At 40.4% G+C, this 21,651-nt stretch overlaps 1 protein-coding gene across 2 annotated transcripts in view; it reads left to right on the top strand.

Moving 5' to 3' along the window:
* The first annotated feature begins 1,522 nt into the window (after positions 1-1,522).
* The window catches only part of polq (polymerase (DNA directed), theta), a 30,042-nt gene continuing 9,913 nt past the window's right edge, over positions 1,523-21,651 (top strand). Inside the window, exons 1-22 of one of the 2 annotated variants that reach the window (XM_038301638.1) lie at positions 1,524-1,727; positions 1,804-1,903; positions 1,990-2,453; positions 2,535-2,773; positions 4,117-4,293; positions 4,379-4,509; positions 4,599-4,755; positions 4,942-5,053; positions 5,134-5,335; positions 6,946-7,087; positions 7,631-7,777; positions 7,853-8,065; positions 8,149-8,291; positions 9,299-9,488; positions 9,719-9,861; positions 9,961-10,154; positions 11,239-11,363; positions 11,732-11,975; positions 13,222-14,638; positions 16,640-17,987; positions 18,072-18,203; positions 18,290-18,492. In XM_038301638.1, coding sequence (XP_038157566.1) covers positions 1,660-1,727; positions 1,804-1,903; positions 1,990-2,453; positions 2,535-2,773; positions 4,117-4,293; positions 4,379-4,509; positions 4,599-4,755; positions 4,942-5,053; positions 5,134-5,335; positions 6,946-7,087; positions 7,631-7,777; positions 7,853-8,065; positions 8,149-8,291; positions 9,299-9,488; positions 9,719-9,861; positions 9,961-10,154; positions 11,239-11,363; positions 11,732-11,975; positions 13,222-14,638; positions 16,640-17,987; positions 18,072-18,203; positions 18,290-18,492 — 6,291 coding nt within the window. In that variant the 5' untranslated portion in view covers positions 1,524-1,659. Of the gene's footprint in view, positions 1,728-1,803; positions 1,904-1,989; positions 2,454-2,534; positions 2,774-4,116; positions 4,294-4,378; positions 4,510-4,598; positions 4,756-4,941; positions 5,054-5,133; positions 5,336-6,945; positions 7,088-7,630; positions 7,778-7,852; positions 8,066-8,148; positions 8,292-9,298; positions 9,489-9,718; positions 10,155-11,238; positions 11,364-11,731; positions 11,976-13,221; positions 14,639-16,639; positions 17,988-18,071; positions 18,204-18,289; positions 18,493-21,651 lie in introns of both variants that reach the window. The other variant, XM_038301637.1, reaches the window with a different exon arrangement.

Below are 21,651 nucleotides of genomic sequence, written 5' to 3' on the forward strand. Positions count from 1 at the left end.
AATAGTGACAATGAAGGGTGGAAGATAGCAACATCAAAAAATGAGAAAAAGCGGAAAAAACAGAGATCAGTTCAAGGGGAATCTAGTTCAGAACAATCCAGTGATGATCATTCCATACATTCCACAGCACAACAAAATGAATTCAAAGTCATATTCAAAGTCGTTAATCAGGCAGACTCTTTTACAAATTGGAATCCGGTTCACTTAACAAAAACCATCAATAAACTTGTCGGAGAAGTCAGAGGTGCCAGAATTCTGTACAGTGGAGACCTGCTAATTAACTGCAGAGACAGCGCCCAGCAAGGCAAAGCAATACGGATCAACAAAATTGACGGGATAAGAGTTCAGTGCAGCCTAATGGAGAACAAAAAGATCAGCAGGGGAGTCATTGGAGGAGTTCCTCTAAAAATTTCTGAAAAAGAGATTCTGGAAAACATAAGCGGTGCAAAAGTAAAAGAAGTAAAACGGTTAAAAACAACAAGAAACGGAGAAAGATCTGACAGTTTATCAGTGCTAATTAAATTTGAGGAAGAGCAATTACCAAGCAAAGTATTCATCGGTTACATAAGCTATAATGTCAAAATCTACAATCCTCCACCATTGAGATGTTTCAAATGCCAAAAATTCGGTCACATTGCAGCAGTTTGTAAAGGGAAACAGAGGTGTGGAAGGTGTGCAGGAGAACACGAATATGGTAAATGTGGAAAAGAAGCTATAATAAAATGCTGTAATTGTGGTGGAGAACATACTGCTGCTTATCGCGGCTGTGAAGCAAGCAAAAGGTCTGAGGAAATTAAAAAAATGAAATTTGAGCTCGGAATAACCTACGCTGAAGCTGCAAAAAGGATCCCATCTCAGTCAGAAAAACCCAAACCTACAGTTCAACACACGGCAAATTCCAAACCTCTAGAGAATCAAAAAATTGATGAAGACTCACTTATTGTTAAAAAGACAAATTTTGTTCTTTTCATGGTAGAAGTAATTAATTGTACTGCACAGACAACAAAAAAAACGGAAAAAATCAAAATAATAGTGAAGGCTGCAGAAAAATATCTGGACATTAAAGATTTGAACTGGGAGATGGTTGGAAGTATGATGGGAGGACCGATGGGACCATCAGAAACTGGCAGAGTTAAGATGACCTAGAGTAAATTAAAAATTATATGGGCAAATGTGATTTAGTATTATGTTGGTTTAAGTTACACAGGTTTTTTTTTTTTTTTTTTTTTTTTTTTTTTTTTTTTTTTTTTTTTTTTTTTTTTGGGGGGGGGGGGGGGGTGAATCGTTTTCTGTTTTCTTGCTTTACTCCATATCAGTTGGTGGCGGTAATGCACAATTCACAAGTCTGCCAACCGCCATAAAACCCCATAAGAAGAAGAAGAAGAAATGAAAGAAGTCAGTCCTCTATGCGGAACATTGCAAACCGCAGCCAAGATGCTCTTCGGACAGTTTTAGTGTAACGCAGTGATTCTACCTCGGCGGTAACTTTTGATTTCTCGTTTGTTTTCCGGAACGTTTTTTTTTTTATTATTTTTATACTTGTTTACCAAAAAAAGAATAATACAACTGGTCTTGTTTATATATCTTTCACAAACACGAGTTACCGTTTCTAATCTATCGGGGAGCAGCTGTATATCTAATATTAGCGATGAAAAGTTAATGATGACTCCGGGTCCTCTGAAAAAGAAGACTTACCTAGGACAGCACCAGATCAAGAAGAAAATCAGGTACGTGGGATCTTTTAATCTCTTGAGTTCTAACTCATTATTCCTGCAGTGACGTATTTTTTTTTTTCCAACACAGCATCCCAGGCAAAAATGAGACACCAGACAGAGAAAAACTTGTACAGAAAACATCAGGCAAAGCAGATAGATCACAGAGGGTTAATGAAGGTGGCCTTAAGGTGAGTGACAATAACAATTCCTTATTTAACTGCCAGTTTTCGATCCAACCAGACAAGAAATGAACATTTTTAATTCTTTCTGTCAGGATGGAGGAGCTCAGCTTCTACCGGGGGAATCCACCTTAGCTCTGGATGAAGAGATGCTGCAGGTTCTGGATGTTGTTGATCTTTCTAAGGGGGAAGTTAAGGGAGATGTTATGAGAAGACAGTATGCAGATGGATTTTCTCCTCCACAACCCATAATACAGACTACAAACAGTAAAATGGACAGAAACAATATGAAGATGGACAGGAAAACACTTATTTACACTCATGAGGGGGAGAACCCCCAGCAGAGAGGCTGTGGGTCTAAAGGGGAATCTAACAGACCAGGATGGAGAGTCGACTGCAAAGACCTGGCTCAGAGGCTTCTCTTCAGCGAGGACTCTGGTGAAGTAGGTCCCTCTAAGGGGAATGAACAGAATAACCATCCCAATGATACTCCTGCCCCTGTCAGCGCCCTGGCATGTAAAGCCACCCATAGCAGTCAAAATGCAGGCAGCTCCGACAAGTAAGTCCAAGCTAAAACATAACGTTTTGCTTTGTCTTTATTTTTGTCTTCTCACTAACATTCCCTGCCATCTGTGTTTAGCTACAGACAGAATCTCAGGAGAAGTAGCTCACCTCTAAGTGACAGAGATACCTCCAGTAAGAACACCAGTCCCCCTCTGGATGCATCCAGGGACTATATCTTATTTAGTCCCACCCGTCTAGCAGCAGCCAGGCAGAGGGCAAAACTTCAGCAGTCGTTACAGAATCAATCCACCTCTGTTCTCACGGTGCCCAGTGGTCTGGAGCTCAGCAGTCTCAGTGACACACTTCCTCCTCCAGGTAAATATTGCTGAATTTTATATTACTGTATTAATCTCTTTTTAATCTTTATTTACATGAACCAGGTTTATATATTATTTAAAGGAAACACGAAAAAGAAAGAGAGATGCACCGCTGTAATACATGCGAAGAAGTATTCATACCACTTTCTTACATTATGCCACAAGGTCCATATACACATATCTTAATCCAACAGCGAAGAAGAAAATCAGGGTATATATGAAGATTAGGATCAATAATGGAAAACCTGTTAGAGGCTGCAAAGGACTCTGTTGGAGGTTTGTCTTCCGAGAAGACAACAATCCTAAGGGTATTATCTCATATGACAGACTGGCCTTGTCAAAGTCGAGCCTAGTTGAGGATCTACGTTTGAATCCAATAACATTTTTTCGTCTTTCTTTTGTGGGTTTTTTTCAAAGTGATAGAACTCATCATTATATTTTAAGAACGTATTAATGAACAACCACCCAGTTCTTGAAAAAGAAAATAATTTATTTTAAGAGATAAAAAAAATAATAATGGTAATTATAATGGTGATTATACAGGGACATGTTAGATTATTATAATGTAACATTTTTTTTCCTACTTGCTTTGATTCTGTTTTATTTTCCTATATTTTAATCATGTAAAGCACTTTGCATTGTCTTTGTACTGAATTGTGCTATACAAATAAATTTGCCTTGCCTTGCCATGTCCTGATGTACAATATTTAATAACTAAAGTTTTTGTTGTTGGGTTTGGGTTTTTATGGAGCAGTATTTGTGATTTTGAAACTTCTATAGCATTAATAATTAACTTTATTTATAATTGCAACTCTGTTCATTGAATCCTATGCATCTAAAGCCTCTCCTAAAAGGGCAGTGGGCTGCTGCTTGGGGAGTCTGAGGGGTAGACTGCTGGATTTGGACTAGGAAACTTGCAACCTTCTCAGGTTGCAAGCGTCCTGCTCTAACCACTACTTCTACCTGACTACAGGCTACGAACATCATAGCAATCTATTGCCAAAAAGAACTATGATGGATTATTAAGATTCATTTTATTGTCAGTTACCTTTGTTATAGCAATAAATATGACAAATGTGACCAAAAAAAAAATTCAATCAACACATGACAATGTCACTGTTTGCTTTAAGAAAAATAAAATTAAAAGCCTTAAAGGAGATCGGATTGCATAACCAAATGTACTTCTTATATTTTAATTGATAAAAAAAAAAAAAAAAAAAAAAAAAAAACTAACCAGGGACCACATTTCACTTGGTACTTCAGGAGCAGACATGATCTCGAAGACTCTGTCAAACAATATAAATTAATATCCTACATTAAGAGTTTTGAATCCTTCCACAGGTGTTGCCTTGTGTGCTCCTGATCAGCAGGCTGAAAAGCTGCTGTTATCCAGCTGGGGATTACCGAAGCCTGTCTTAGAGCGCTACCAGAAACACGGAGTCACTCGGATGTTTGAATGGCAGGCTCAGTGCCTCACTGTTGGACAGGTGCTGCATGGGGGGAACCTTGTGTATTCTGGTGAGGATGGCAATGTTGTTTCTACAGTGTAACTCCCAGACTAAGGGACATTTTTTTCCTAATTTTATTTTGCTATTAAATGAAGCACCCACCAGTGCCGGCAAAACTCTGGTTTCGGAGCTGCTGATCCTCAAGCGCGTGCTGGAGACCAAAAGAAAAGCACTTTTCATTTTGCCTTTTGTTTCTGTGGCCAAAGAAAAGATGCACTACCTCCAGGTGAGAGGGACTAATAAAGAAATCCAAGCTTTTTATTAAAAATTTTAATATATGTTATATTCTAGCTTTTGTCTTTTTCTACTGTGTAGAGCGTGTTTGAAGAGGCTGGCATTCGTGTAGAGGGCTACATGGGGAGCACATCAGCTGCAGGAGGTTTCTCTACGCTGGATGTGGCTGTTTGTACCATAGAAAAAGCCAATTCTTTAATTAATAGACTGATTGAAGAAGATAGCATGGGTCTACTAGGTAAAATACTCCTTATGAATGATTTTGAATTGTTAAAATGTACACAAGAGACTTTAAAATTAATTTTTTTGAAAACATTTTTCAAGATTTTTTAAAGTAAACATATATATATATATATATATATATATATATATATATATATATATATATATATATATATAATTTTTTTTTCTTTTGTACTACAAGGCATGGTGGTGGTCGATGAGTTGCATATGGTCGGGGATTCTGGAAGAGGATACCTGCTTGAACTGCTCCTAACCAAAATTCGCTATATCGGACAGAAACAGAACACATCAGGGTCGGTGTCTCACACTTTGTGTTTTTTTTTTTTTTTACTTTTTCTTTAAGTGGAGTTTTTATTAACATGTCCTTCTACAGCTCTCTTTCAGAGGGTGTTCAGATCATCGGTATGAGTGCCACTTTGCCTAATCTCTCTCTGCTGGCTGGTTGGTTGGGTGCTGACTTATACCAAACAGAATTCAGACCCGTCCCCCTGCAGGAACACCTCAAAGTGGGATGTAACATATACGACAGGAGCCTTTCCGTGGTTCGACAGTTCGTTCCCGCTCTCGATATTAAGGTAACCTGGATTTAGCAACATAATACAGCAGAAATGACTCGCATGTATCGTTTTCAAAAATAGCAAAGAGAAACGTCAGATGTAGTTATTTTCCTTTGATGATTCAGAGGCAACGTTATGTCTTTAGTAATTATGCTAAAGTGGATCAGCTATTGACTCAAATTGGCACATTTTCCTCCGATCTATTATTTAGGTTTAGTACCAGGTAGTCATTATGTAAAATCAAAATCTTTCACTAACTATGGAAAAATTCCAGACCCTTTTTTTGGCTGTAAATACATCAGTGGAGGAAATGTTCAATTATACACTGTATTAAAAGAGAGGTTAAAAGCGGATAAAGGTTTGGAAGTCATAAATTGGAACAATCATATTTTCATTTAAAACTTCAGACACTATCCAGAGGAATGCATCACATTTAGTTTTTCTATCAAAGTTCTCACCGCTAAAGGGTTAAAGCCGTGCGTTAAAACTTGAAGTAAAGTCAGCATGTGCCTGATAATGCAATTTTGATGGTTTTGTCACTTAATTTTCCTAACAAGATGGAACAAAAATGAGACCATATGCTTCAATTTTATAAGCATGCTGAGCTGCTCGTCTCTTTCCGACTTTGGTTGGTCCGCCTTTCTCCTAAACATATTTCTTGACTGCTGAAGGGCCTTTTTAGAAAGCTTTTGTTATTCCAATATTGTAAAAGCACCTCGATGGATTTAAAACAGCAGAAATAACCCAAGTAATGTTTTTTGTTCCTTAAAGGTAACAGATTTACATCTCGAAATGTGTTATTTATCGTTGCTAATGATCTTTTGCCTAAAAAAAAGAGACATTTTGTATTTAGGATGCAGTTTAAATGCCATAAACATCCGAGCAGAGTACATCACTGCAAATACATTAAATCTGCTTAGATATATCCAAACTGTCCATCCTACAGTTTTGTAAAGAGGACTTTAGTGACGGCTCTGCTCTTGATTTGTTTGCAGTTTTTTCTTAATTTTTCAGTAAAATAAAAAAAAAGTGTGAATTGGTACAAGGGTGTTGTTCTATTTGGATAAACATGATGCTTATTGATGCTAAGATATAATATTTAAAACCCAAAATACAATGCACTTTTTTGTGTATATATATATATATATATATATATATATATAATATATATATATATATATATATGAAAGCGCTGGAGGCTACTGGCTTCTATGCATAACTGCTTGACAATTACAGTTGTAAGTAACTACATTCAGCCTCTGCTTTTACTTGTATTTACTAGTTTCCCATTATATAAGATTGGTTAATTTTATAATTGAAATCAGTTTATTTTTGTATTAATTTAGGTTATCTTAGTCTGCTGGTGTTTCAAAAAGGCACAAACAGAAGTAAATCCTGCTCTTAAATTTTGCTTGTCCTTCACATTGAACATTCCTGCTTCATTTCAACCTGATATTTGCACCCACTTCTACGGTTTTAGCCTTTCATTTAAAGTATCCAGGCGAATCAGAATTTAAATAATCTATACGTTACATTGTGTCCCTTCTTTTCTTTTCAAATAAGGAACTATTTGGTGGTTTTTAACCCTTTCATCTTACCCTTCCTTTACGCTTTTGGTTCTTTTAAAGGGTGATGACGATCATATTGTGAGCTTGTGTTATGAGACGGTGAGTGAAGGCCACTCCGTATTGCTGTTCTGCCCCTCCAAGAACTGGTGTGAAAAGCTGGCTGACACCATCGCCAGGGCCTTCTATAACCTGAGACATACGGGTATGATTGAGAGTAAAATGGCGGTTCTAGACCTGGTTTACCTGGGGGGGGTCAGGCAGAAAAAAAAATTAAACCATCTAAAATAATAAGTTGATAATGATAAATGCATATCTCCTAAAATGTCAAATAAAGCTATTCTTACGCTTTAAGAATATTACATATTTCGGACTTATTTTAAATGGAGATTGTTTTTTTTGTTTTTTTGGTTGGTTGGTTGGCAGATGAAAACTGATCCTATCACTATTAAGATCCTATCACCTTAAATTTGAAATCATAGTTAAGACAACAATTTAAGGAAAAAAAGGAAATGGGTATAAGGGACGTATCAGTCACTGTCTGTTCCAGTGCATATCATCGTTAGAATTATTTTTCTTTTTAGTATGTCTTCAGTATAGGGGCCCCGGTCCCTGTTGGCTCCTGTCTAGAACCGCAAATGGACTATGATACTGTTTTACTAAATGTGATTATGCAGCGTTGACATTTATGGGACTTTTTATGTTAAATAAGTATTGACATTGTAGGAGGACTTCCTTTTTCTTTCAGATCTCCAGGGCAAAGCTGGTCCTCAGCCTGTTTGTCTAGATCCAGAGAGCTTAGTTGATGTCATAGCTCAGCTGCGGCGGACTCCAGCTGGTCTTGATCCCATCCTACAGCGCACCGTTCCTTGGGCAGTGGCCTTCCACCACGCTGGTAAACACCCAGTCCTTTATCATTACTGAAATGCAGCATGTCTAGTAAGTTAATGAGAAAGATTTCAATCTGCAGGGTTGACGTTTGATGAGCGTGACGTGCTGGAGGGAGCGTTTCGACAGGGATTGATCAGAGTTCTGGCCGCCACCTCCACCCTTTCATCAGGAGTTAATCTCCCGGCCCGCAGGGTGGTCATTCGCACTCCAACTTTTAATGGACGCTTGCTGGACCCACTCACATACAAACAGATGGCTGGACGAGCTGGGAGAAAAGGAGTTGATACCACAGGTACCATTTTAGAGAGGGAGACCGCCGAGGATTCCTTAAAGCATCCTTCTTTAGTAAAATGTTTTTCTTTTCCTTCCCTCGAGGTGAAAGTGTTCTTGTGTGCAAGCAGAACGAGCGTCAGAAAGGTATGAGTCTTCTGAAAGGAGATCTTCAGCCAATCAGCAGCTGCCTGGTCAGGAGGGAGGGCGAAGGTGTGACCACCAGCATGCTCAGAGCCATCCTGGAGGTACGACCAACATCAAACCCGATATAAGAACAACAGATTATCTGATTATAATCGCTGCATTGTAATAGATTTCTTTTATTATCAATACTTTCTATTCCATTCATTTTTTCTTGTTTTAACATCCATAACCTTGAATGCATTTAATTTGTGCATTAAATGCATTTAATACTTAATATTCTATCATTCAAATAGAGAGGATTGAACCAGTGTTTGTAGATCACCCTTAGTAAGCCCACTTATTGCTCATGTCATTTTATTTTTCACCAGGTTTAGTGCTTCTTTTTTGGATCCTTAAAGATCAGGCCTATAGTGTTATAGTTTGTTTGACAAAAATTCAACTTTGATCTCATCTGTCTGGAACACCTACTTCCACATGTTTGCTGGATTCCCCTACATGTCTGCACTGCCTTTCTATGACTTTATGTTAACTGCATTGTGTAACTGCTGTAATGGTTGTCCTGTCAGCAGATTTTATCACCTGAGCCATGGGTCTTAGCAGCTCCCTCAGTTTCCCTTCACTTCTTCACTGCTTCTCTGATTATAGCTTAACCTCCATGTCTTGGATAGACTGTCATGTACTGGAAGGTTTACAATCCATGCAATATGAATTGCTTTTTCAGATAATGGGTTGAACAGAGCTATGTGAGACGTTATTGTTAGGTTATAGGTTTCGGATACAGTTTTTTTGGCCTAAGTTTAAATTCTCTACAACGTCCTTCCTTGTTTTCCTTTGTTTTGTTAAGTTATTCCCTTATTTTCTCTAAAAAGAATCGAAGACCTTTAAATTTAAATGTATTTACTATTTAGGGGATTTCTAAAGGTGTTTGGTTGCAATAGGCTTTAATTATGAGCGCCAGATTTCAAGTCTACATTGTAAAAAAATTTTTATTGGAAAAAAAGTTTTTTTTTTTTTTGGGTTTTCATCAATTCTCTGCTTTATTTTGGTCTATTGAATAAAATCCTATGAAAATACACTGAAATATGTGCTTTTCACCCTCTCCTCCCAGATTATTGTTGGAGGTGTCGCCAGCACCCCGCAGGATGTGAGGTTATACGCGTCGTGCTCCCTTTTAGCTGCCAGCATGAAAAGTGACGCTAGAAAAGAATCGGATGAGGAAACCAGCAGTGGAGCTATTGAGGCTTGTGTTGAATGGCTGATGGGAAACGAATTTATTAGCATTAAAAAGGATGGGGAAGGTAACTCCAAGGTTTACCATTCTTGTTAATGTTAGATTTATGCTTTAATTCATAAGACTGCAACATGATAAGGAGACTTTTAGTAATTCATCTAAAATACAGTTTTAAAGTGTAAAAATCTGCAGATGCTCTATTATTTTATTCCCATATTATGATTTTGATGACCTGTCTTTTATTTTTTATAATGTTTTTTTCTTTCCTTTTTTACCATGATGCTTCTTGGTCTTCAGATGAACAGTACTGTCCCACCCAGCTCGGTTCTGCCACTCTTTCTTCATCCCTCTCTCCTCCAGAGGCTTTGGGGATATTTGCAGATCTCCAGCGAGCTATGAAGGGATTTGTACTTGAGAATAATTTACACATTCTGTATCTGGTACAAATAAAATACCTTTATATTAAGACCCTAGCTAGCAAGGAATGCACCAAATCCTGCTATAAATCATTTAATTTAACAACCTTTATATATTTCCAGATCACTCCGCTGTATGCTGAGTGGACCACAATAGACTGGTATCAGTTTTTCTGCCTGTGGGAGCAGCTGCCGTCTTCGATGAAGCGAGTGGCAGAGCTGGTCGGTGTCCAGGAAGGCTTTCTTGCACGATCTGTCAGCGGCAAAGTTGTAGCCAAGACAGACAAGCAGCTCAGACAGATGGCCATTCATAAAAGGTAAAACATCTATTTAACCATGCGGCAAAATACGTTTATCATACAGATTATAGCATTTGTTTCTCTTCTGCATAACACCCCTACCACTGTTTAGAGTATCACACCACAATAGCTGCAATATGTGTTCAAACTGTGGACAGGGCGTCAAAATTTCCTTTATATCAAAAATGCAAACCTCTGTGTATTTTATTGAAGTTCTTATAGGAGCACTATGGAAGGAAAATAAGATTTTTTGTTAACTTTATTTACAAATTAGATGCTGCAGCCCCAGTGATCCCTTCACTGGGGCTACATACCCCTAAATATTTTTGTGCACGTATAAAAATCCACTAATTACTACATAGGTTGCAGCTGTGCTTATGTGGATTCAGCTGTTCTGTGAAGGAATCAGGGGTTTAAACATGAAGAGCACAGCAGGATGGTCCCAGATGAAGTGGTCGAGAAATTAAAGCAGAGCCAGGCTATTGAATGGCATTTCATGCTTTGAATGTCTCATAATCGGATGTTTAACCAATGACTATGAATCAACTGCAAACCTACCAGAATGTGGTTGGTTTACAGTTGAGGGGATTAATCAGGAAAGCAGTTTAGATGGTAAGACTGGAGGAGCCGCAGAGCTTTAGAGCTCTTATGGAAGAATCTATTGACAGGACCGCTATTTTATTCCATAAATCCGGCGTCCGTGGAGGCGGAGCCACACAAACCCATGCTGTGTCCATGCTCAGAGTCATTTGACACATGTTCTCTGCAAATCCGTGAAAGAGAGTACAAAACCTACTTATTTGGCCGAAATGTAAAAAACTATTTGGCAAAAAGCAAAGTCTGCAGATCACCCTAAAAAGGTTTCATAATGTGTAAACATGATGGTGAAAAAGTTTAAGAGGACCTAATATTTATGCTAGGCACTGCATATATAAATATCAAGCAATCACAAAATGAATAGTCAGCTGAAGGGATTAATATTTCCTTTATTTTTTCACATTGTGTATTTAAATATTTTTAAAGTTACTTACTGAGTCCAGACTTACGGTATATGAATCCTGCTGAGCCCCCCCCCCCCCCCCCCCCCCTTTATTCCCCTCAGGTTTTTCACAACTCTTGTACTCCAGGATCTGGTCAGCGAAGTGCCTCTGGGAACTGTTGCATCCAAGTTCAACTGCAATCGAGGACAGCTGCAGTCTCTCCAGCAATCTGCTTCTACGTATGCAGGTACATGTTTGAGGGTTTTGTTTTATGGCTGCTGGAAACCTCATGATTACAATAGAAATATATTGCCAGGAACTCTGCACAAGGATTTGATTTGCAGAGTGTGACACTGATTCAGGAATAGTTTTGCTGACTCAATTTTCCATTTATTCTGATTTTCTAATTACAACTCATGAAAGCATGACAGTTAAGATAATAGCGTTACATCAGGCTACTAAAAAAGTGTTATGGTACTAATGCAGAACGGACTGGTTTATAAATGGTGTGTTCCATTCTCATTTGTGGTTTATCTTGAGTAAATAGCCTGATTCCCTGATAGGATTTCACTCCATCTCAGGGTAATTTTGACTGAACCCACTATCATGTTTCAGGGATGGTTACTGTATTCTGCAAGCGTCTGGGCTGGCACAACATGGAGCTCCTGTTGTCTCAGTACCAGACCAGGCTGAGCTTTGGGGTCCAGAGGGAGCTCGTCGATCTGGTCAGGATTTCCCTTCTCAATGCAACGCGCGCCAGAGCGCTCTACGCCCAGGGTCTCTGCACTGTGGCAGAAGTGGCCCAGGCCACGGTGGCTGTTGTGGAAAAAGCTTTGCGGAATGCAGTCCCATTCAAGAGGTACATCTGAACTATACAACTCTTCTTTCATATATGATAGGGGAGTGGCAGCCTGGTTAGGGCATAGAGCTTGGAATCCTAAGGTTCTGAGTTCGAGCTCCACTCCCACAGACTGCCACTCTAGGTCTCTGAGCAAGACCCTTAACCCCAGACTGCTCCCCCGGCGCCGCACAATGGCAGCCCACTGCTTCTCAAGGGGATGGGTTAAATGCAGAGGTAAATTTCTCCAGTGTGAGATCAATAAAGTTAAATTATTTTATTATTATTATATTTAACTGTGTGGATAATTATAAATTTTAATTAGGCTTCTAAGGATAAACTGTAAATATGAAAAATATTCAGATAGTGAAAGGAATTTTAGCTTCATCAAAGAAATCCTAACAAATCCCATCACAGTTTCAGTAAACTCTGTTTTCCTGCATCAAAGGTTTAGCTGCAGCTTGACGTACATTTTTACTTTTCTGTTTGGATTTTTCTTAAATTGCTGTAATCGTCAAAAATGTTATTACATTTGTGTTAATCATCTTTTCATAATAAAAAAATAAACAAAAACCCCAAAAGACTTTAAGGTACAGATAGAAACATGGATGGTCACAAGTTTACATAAATTAATTTCTTAATAATTTGGGTTCTTGATGCTCTAGTAGTTGAACAGTTGTTTTTGTTGGGATGGGTTAATTACAGGAGAAACAACTCGGGAGCACAAATCTGGATTTAATTGATTTTCTCTAATACCAATTGGGTTGAAATTATACGTAAACCCCATTTATAATTGGAAAAATGTTCTTTAGCATGTTGCAGAGAAACCATGTTCTTTTCTTAGTAATCATTTATCTACAGACATCCTTCTACCTGGATAATTGACCATCTTTCTTGTCAGAAATGAGGGAGCTCATTTATACTGGTTTGTTTCCTGACACAGGCCCACATTTCTGAAGTACTTTTCACTTATGTTTTTAGATCATTGCCCTGTTGGTAAACTAAGTCGTGCAACGTTTGTATTATTTGGTCTTCTTGGATTGAATAATCATAGTTAAAAGCTTTGGATCTGTGAGACACAACATGAAGAGCTTCTAAAGCGACCTGTAAAGTTAAGCACCTGAGAAGTTTGGAAGCGCTTTAGTCTAACAGAAATATTCCAACATAATAAAAAATCCAACCAGTTTTCTATTTTTATTCTAACCTTTAACAACAGTAAGCTTTGAATAAAACCACTTTAATTGGAAATACTTCTTTGTACTATCAGTTCAAAGAGAGCGGCGGATGAGAGCGAGATGGAGGCAGCGGAGAGGCGAAACCTGCGCTGTGTGTGGGTCGCCGGCGGACGGGCTCTGACAGAACAGGAAGCAGCTGCTGAGATCGTTTCTGAGGCCAGGCTCCTCCTTCAAGAGGACCTAGCTCAACTTGGAGTTCACTGGGATCCATCAACTCTTCCTCCACAGGCTTCCTCTGAAAATAGCACCGATGATCACCCAAGTGGGGATTCGTCTGCTGCTAATTCCAGCCCACAGCGTTTACAAATGGAAAAAACTGAAGTGCATCAAACGCCAAAGCAGGAGGCAAAGAGGAAAGCAAGAGAGGCTAATGTGGAGGAGATTAACACAGATGCAATAACGGAGAAAAGGATTGCTGATGGGAGATGCTTCTTACGAGAAGCAAAGAAGAAAAATGTGATGGAAGTTATGGTTAAAAGATCTGAAGAAAGAATGAAAGTGAAGCCCAGCACATCAATCCAAGATGATGTCGGACTTCCAGAGAAAACAGAAGAGAACAGAGGGGGTCTACAAGAAGAGGAAAAGAAAGAAAATATCAAGACACCAGAAAAAGAGAAGAGTAAAACAGACGAATCAGTTGGAGAGGAGAAGGAGGATTATTTAAATGAACCTGCTGCTGAAAGAAGCCTAACTCAAGAGTTGGCTCAGATTCTATCCAGCCCTCTCCCTCAGGGGCCCCCCCAGCCTCAGGCCCCATCCTCTCCTACCCCACCCCCCAGGTTCAGAGCCCCTATGTCCCACACAACCCAACAACCAAGAGCTTCCACAAACACAGCTAATGGAGTCTTCTTAACATCCCCTCTGCAGCCAGACAGGCTGAAGCACTCGGTTGCATTAAGCAAAGTCCTGCAATCAATACAGACTGACAGGGGTCTGCAGGATGAGTCAGAGCAAGTCGAGAGGTTACGGTTAAAAGCCACAAACTCTGTGCCCGTTAATCAGAGTCCCACAACTCTTCAAGGAAACTCGGATGATGTTTCTACGCATGCGGATGTAGATATGTCCCATTCCCCTCCGTCTGCTCCCCTGTTAACTCCCCTGGCCAAAAGAAGACGAGTCGAAGCCAGAGAGGTGGATACATTTTCCTCTCCGGAGCTGTATGCAGGCAGTAGGACTGAGGAAGAGGGGGGTGCAGAGGAAGAAAGTTTCAGTGACAGCTTGGACTTAGACACTCAAACAGAGAGAATTCTTGTCCAAAATGCCTTCACTGGTGTAGCTGGAGGGACAGATCAGGTGGTAGAACATCAGGGGGTCCAACAGGAGGAGCTGGCAACAGAAGCTGAAAATGATGGAAGAGATGAAGCTAAAGGCGCTGAGATGTCATCTCCTACATTCAATATTTCAGTAACAGAGAGCCAGATGGAGCTAATCCTTCACACAGACCACAGAGTAAGTTTTCACACTCCTCCAGAGGTACTCACAGGGCTCAGATTGAATGACATCATGACCACAAACTTTTGAGTTTCTGTGTAATTAATGGAATTTTAGTTAATAGAGCAACACAAAGTGAAGTGAGTTTGGTTTTTCTTTCATTTTTATCTTCCGGATTAGATTTTATTATTAAATCTAAACCTCCTAACTGACAAACCTCACTAGACCTCCTGTAGCATCAGTTCATAAACGGGTTCTCCGTTGGGTTGGGTCCTTTCCCCCTGCCTTCCCGATGACATTGCCCTGTTGTCACTTCTTCAGAGGGCTCAGTCAGAACATGGGAAGGCTTTATTGCACTTTTTAGAGTGGTGTGATATTAACTATCTGGACTTTAATATGTGGAAAAACTCAAGGAATTAATCCCTGATTTTAGGAAAAAAGATTCTTATCTAGAAGCCAGCATAATTCATGGAAAACGTGTTGAAATAGTAGAGACACATAAGTACTTGGGAACTTTGACTCCAACCTACAGAGTAAATATTTAAACAGGGACATTAAGGAATCCACTTGATGTGTAACTCAAATTCTTCTAATGTATATCAGAGGATTTTTATTACATTTTTACTATTCATTTATTCAAAGTCTTTTAATTTGTCTGTCAGTTCCACTTGTTTGATTGGATTGTCTGTGGAGGATCATTGTTAAAATCTGCTCCAGGATCACCGGAGTGACGATGACAGACTGGGGCTCTCTCTAGAAAACCCAGGTGCTACACAAGGCTAAACAGGTTATAAGTCATTCTGACCTCATAGTCAGGAATTCTGCCTAATGCCCTGTATTTGTTTCTGAATGCTTGACTTATTGTCGTCTTCTCTCCCATTTATTATGACTAGTAGCCTAAAACTGAATCACACTATGAGGATAAATATAATTATTTGATTGATTGACGTATGACTTCAGTGAAGGTCTCAGAGGCTTGTTAGAAAACAATTGACAGTCTTGTTGCACAACTGCAAACCTGATGGGACTGGACTATTCAGCAAAGCGGACAGGAGGGGAGATTCATAAAACTGGAACCAGGTTTAGAGCTGACTAACTTCAGACTATGTGTCTTTATTGAATCCATTAACAGGGGGTACTGTAAGTGAAATCATTTTGACCAAATGCATGGTGCCACCAAAAATGATGGCACCATGCATTTTTCCAATTTAGACTTAGACAGATTTTTTTTTGTATAAAATGATAAAATATGATAAAATACAATATAATAACCCATTTTACAAATCATTCAGCAGTCTGGTGGCAGTGGGGAAGAAACTGTTGTGGAATCTGCTGGACCTGCATCCAATGCTTCGAAGTCTCTTCCCTAGAAATGTTTTTTATTAGGAAATTTTCATAAACTTAACTACCTCGATTGGAACTCAGCTCTCCAACTGAACGTCTGCAATCACTACTTAATTGTTCAAGTCCAGTCTTTTTGTTTCATCTTTTTTGTCTTTGTTTTTCTCCATTTTGTCTGTTTTGCGACAGTTATTTTAATTGGAAAATCTGACCCAGATTCTATTTCCTTAATCTTTTCGTTGATTTTTTGAAATAATGCATCCAGCTTTCAGCAGAACTATGAACTTTTAGCAAAAGCTGCATAGATGGGTGTATATTTGATTGTATGTATTTCAGAGAATGACCTATTTAAAGTCCAGCTCTAAATCTGTTGAAAGACTTGATAGACACTCTCCATTTCAACTGACCAATGAAGAAGTATGAAGAAAACAAATTCACTTTCTTCATGTGCAAGACTGCCTATTATAGCCAGAGGCGAAGCCACAAGATAATGAATCTAGGAAGAAAAGGTTTATCTGGTTTATAAATGTTTACTTTTTTTGTGTTAACACATAAAATCCCAGTAGAATACATTCAAAGTTGGTGGTTGTAATGAGGCAAAGAAGAAAATCTTAATATTTCTAAATAATCTTTCAGCACTTTTTAGCTTCCTTAGAAAATAATTCATTGTTTTCACAGGTATCTCCCAGTCCAGCTGGAAGAGGAAATAACCAAGACGAAGAAAAAAACATAACAGACACTAACAACGCTGCATCAGAAAGTCCAAACAGAAGCAGTAGCTTCCTGTTCGACAGCATGTACTACAGCCCTCTGCTGGATGCTCCTGAGCCAGCAGGTGAGGTAGAATCTGCCAGCTTGGGTGGTGCTCCATCTGCCCAACAGAGACGACGCAGTGAGCTTTTCGCAAACCAGGAGGCGGAGGAACAGGAGGCGGTCCAGTGGGGCGAGTCCTTCTTAAACCTGTCTGAGTGGGGAGACGCTCTCTTAGTGGGTGAACACTTTCTGGAGAGGCAAAGTTTGTCGAGGCGACCTGAAGAAAATCAGGAGCTACAGCCACCAAACAGGGAGGAAGATCTCGTGTTAAGGTGCCAAAATGAGCCAGACAAGGAAAAGGCTGGCAATAATCAGCCTTGCAATCAAAATGATAACTCCTCTACTGATGAGGATTTAGATGAGGGCCGAACTACACAACAGGTTGAGAAGAGATGCAATGAAAAGGAAGAAAAATGTGTTTTCAGACCCCCACATGTCCAAAACTTCCCTGAAAGTGCTGTTTATTGTAGCCCTGGGTTACAAGAAATCTTTGACCGCTGGCCCAGTATGTCTGACCCACCAGGCTCTGGAAACTCCCAAATCCAAGCTGCCTCTGCTGCTGCTACGAGCACAGAGTCACCACAGGCTGCAGTACAACCTGACAAAAAGAGGGAAAATTCCCAACAATCCGATGAAGCTCAGGAGATCCAACTCCCAGAGAGACCAGGTTCTGCCAGTGACCTCATTCCCCCAACACAGGAAGCAGCTCCTGTCACACCAAGAATAAAACTCACCACCTCCTCTGTCAGCTCACCTGTCGTCGCTCAGCCTCTTAAACGCTCCACTCCCTCAATCCGTCCCCCAGAGAGATCAGCAGATGAAAAATACGCCACACCTCACATGCAGAGCAATTGCTTAGAGCCTGCTGTTTCGTTTATTGATGATAGATCAGAGAAAAACATGTCGGTGGCCCGGATCTTCCTCCCCCCAGAGAGTCTAACGTCTCCACCACCCCCCCAACCGAAGCCTCCGTCTGACACTGAGTCCTCGGTCAGTCCTGAAGGCTTCACTCTCCAGCTGTCCCAGGACGCTTCGCTCTGCTGCAGCAACTCTGGGAGCTTCACCATCATAGACGTGGCGAGTGACTGCCGTCTGTTTGATACTTTCATAAAAGAATGGAAGACCAAAGAGCGGTTCTCTGTGGCTTTGGCTTGTGAGAAGAAAGAGTGCAGGCAGCAGCCGGAGGATGAGATAGGAGGAAAACATAAGAGAGGTGAGGGAAAATTTGAAGCAAATATTTCAGCTTCTTTCATGGTTTTCGCTTAATGTTGCCTCTCTTTGTTTCATGTTTGTCCAGCATCAGCAGCTCTTCAAAAGCTTGATGGTTTTCCAGTAAGAGACGAAGAAGGCCTTACTCTGATTGGACTATCTGTCTGCTGGGGAGCCAGAGATGCATATTACATTTCTCTGCAGCAGGACCAGAGCAAAGGTATTGATTGAAACAGAAACTCACTGATAGGAGGTCCCACCTCCTCAGAGATGTTTCCACAGCTCAGCCTGTCTGATCCCCATCAGGTCTGAGCTCCAGTCTGGCTCCTCCTCCACTTGATGATGCTCTGCCGGTAAGTAAAAGGCTGGAGCAGGTGAAGGCCTGTCTGGGTGGACAGCCAACCGGTATCGAGCGCCCAGTGGTTAGTGTGTATGACATCATCAAGGTGTACAAGAGGCTGGTACTGAGCTGTGGCATCAGCTTGGAGGGAAACTGTGAGGATCCAAAGGTGAGAGAAGTGAAAAATAAGAACTAACATAAAGGTGTTCAATTAGTGAACAATAACCGAAAAGAAGAAAATGTATATTGTTTAGTATATATTTTAAAAAGCTAGAAAACAATCTATTTGACTTTGTTTCTAAGTTTAGTATATACCTTAATACATAGTTAAGTTTGTTGACCCCTTATTGGATCTTTACCCCTCACCGTAGGTCATATGGCTGCTTCTCTGATTAATTTAGGTCACGTCTTCTTAGCTTCACCGCTGTCAACTAAAACCTCTTTAGTTCATACTCGATTCATTGAACAAGTGCAAGTTTTCATTGTTTTTATCATTTATAAACTATCTTTGTAGTTAGTGACTGCAACAGATTGTCTGCATCAACCACCCATATATAAACTAAAAAGTAGGGATGCACGATATTGGGATTTTGGCCGATATGCCGATATTTTAAAACTCATGTAGCTGATAACCGATACCGATGTTAAAGCTGGACAAAAATAAGTAGTCATTGAAAATAGCAGTTTTGTTATCCATTTCTGACACTTTGAAAAATAATATACCGTATTTTCACGACTATAAGGCGCACATAAACGTCTTTTTTTCCCCTCGAAATGTGCGGTGCGCCCTTTGGTGCGGTGCGCCCTATGTGTGTTGCAACTGCGACTTTTGAGACCACCTCATTGAGGAGATGATGAAAGAGTGGCTGAATGTAAGGAGACCAGGTGGGTTTTTTTCACTCATCACCACACCATCGCTGTTAATCTGACTCCATGCGTGCCCATCTCACAGCGGATGTGAAAAACATGGTGAAACTAATTAATGCTGTGCTCGCTGTGAACCGGACGCAGCAGGTGCAGCAGAAGCAGCGAGTTTACATGCAAAGTCAACGGTTGACGAGCGTATAGACGCAGCAAAAGGTCCCGCAGCGCGTTTTGAGCAGCAGGCGCCAACGCGCTGCTGCTGCTCGAGATGGACAAATTTAAGTTTTGCTGCTGGAAGCGCGGCATCAACGAATCAGAGAAGCTGATCTGGGAGCTGGCTTTGAGACGACACATCGCTCTGATGACATATGATATTAAAGCAAATGAAAGGGCTGGATGGATGAGGAGATGATGAAAGAGTGGCTGAGGCAGGTGTATGTGAGGAGACCAGGTGGTTTTTTCCACGCATCACCATCGCTTTTAATATGTGACTCCATGCGTGCCCATCTCACAGCTGATGTGAAAAACATGGTGAAAAAAATAAACGCTGTGCTCGCCGTTATCCCGGGGTCTGACAAAGGAACTTCAACCGCTCGACATCGGTGTGAACCGGCCGCTCAAAGTAAGGCTGCGAGCGGCGTGGGAGCGATGGATGACAGACGGAGACCACAGTTTCAGGATAAGTGGAAGGCAGCGCCAGGCAAGTACCGCCACCATTTGCGGATGGATTGTTGATGCTTGGACTAACGTGTCTGCTGGCTCTGTTGTTCAAGCTTTCACAAAAGCCGTCATTATTTCTGAGGAGCCGCCCGGCACGGAAAGTGACTCTGACAGCGAAGAAGGGGAAATTGGCATGTCTGATTTAGCGCAGCTGTTTAATTCAGAAACAGAGGATGATGACTTTGATGGGTTTGATTAATACTTTGTAATAAATACATGAATAAAGCACAATCATACTCAGTTTTGCTCCCGCTCTATTTTTCTACCTGAAAACTTAATTCAACAGCAGCCTCTGGGCGGGTCTCCTCCTCTTCACCTCGGCGACTGGCAGGTGTTTTTTCATCTAAATAATCTAAATCTTGCAGCTATATTTGCTGTGATCAGTGGGAATAAAATAGTTTTAATATGTTTAAAGTGAGAAAGTCCACCTGAAAACTTAATAATTGTAGTCAGTTCATCCAGATTATCTATTTCTGTCGGAGGCGCTCAGACCCCCACATACCAGCGGTGCGCCGACAGTAGAAATCCTTTCATCAGCAGCCTCTAGGCTGGGCAGCCTCCAGGTTCACCACGGTGGCTGGCAGGTGTTTTTCATCTAAATAATTTAAACTGCAGGCACCAGGATACCGGTAATAAAAGCGAACATATTCCGTCGGCAGGTTTCAGGATTTTAAGTTAATTTAGGAGTAATCACAGCGCTGTGTCATCTGCGATGTGTCTGTCTCACGGCCAGCTCCCAGGTTTGATTAATACTTTGTAATAAATACATGAATAAAGCACAGTCATACTCAGTTTTGCCCCCGCTGTATTTTTAAATACGCAGTAGAGGTATTTAAAGGTAGTAGAGGACATGTACCTGTATATAAAAAACGCGCCCTATAGTCCGGTGCGCCTTACAGGTGCTGGTCATAAAATTAGAATATCATGAAAAAGTAGATTGATTTCAGTAATTCCATTTAAAAAGTGAAACTTGTATATTATATTCATACATTACATACAAACTCATATATTTCAGATGTTTATTTTGTTTAATTTTGATGATTACAAATGACAACAAATGAAAATCTCAAATTCATCATATCAGAAAATTAGAATATTACTGAAGACCAATAAAAACAAAGGATTTATAGAAATGTTGGCCAACTGAAAAGTATGTACATGAAAAGTATGAGCATGTACAGCACTCAGTATTTAGTTGGGCCTCCTTTGGCCTGTATTACTGCAACAATGCGGCGTGGCATGGAGTCGATCAGTCTGTGGCACTGCTCAGGTGTTATGATAGCCCAGGTTGCTCTAATAGTGGCTTTTAGCTCTTCTGAATTGTTGGGTCTGGTGTATTGCATCTTCTTCTTCACAATACCCCATAGATTTTCTATGGGGTTAAGGTCAGGAGAGTTTGCTGGCCAATTAAGAACAGGGATACCATGGTCCTTCAACCAGGTACTGGTAGCTTTGGCACTGTGTGCAGGTGCCAAGTCCTGTTGGAAAATGAAATCTGCATCTCCAAAAAGTTGGTCAGCTGCAGGAAGCATGAAGTGCTCTAAAACTTCCTGGTATGTGGCTGCGTTGACCCTGGACCTCAGAAAACACAATGGACCAACACCAGCAGATGACATGGCACCCCAAACCATCACTGACTGTGGAAACTTTACACTGGACTTCAAGCAACGTGGATGAAGTGCCTCTCTTCTTTTCCTCCAGACTCTGGGACCTTGATTTCCAAAGGAAATGCAAAATTTACTTT

The sequence above is a fragment of the Cyprinodon tularosa genome, unplaced genomic scaffold (assembly GCF_016077235.1).
Source record: "Cyprinodon tularosa strain WSP-4 unplaced genomic scaffold, ASM1607723v1 ctg470, whole genome shotgun sequence".
Classification (NCBI taxonomy): Eukaryota; Metazoa; Chordata; class Actinopteri; order Cyprinodontiformes; family Cyprinodontidae; genus Cyprinodon; species Cyprinodon tularosa.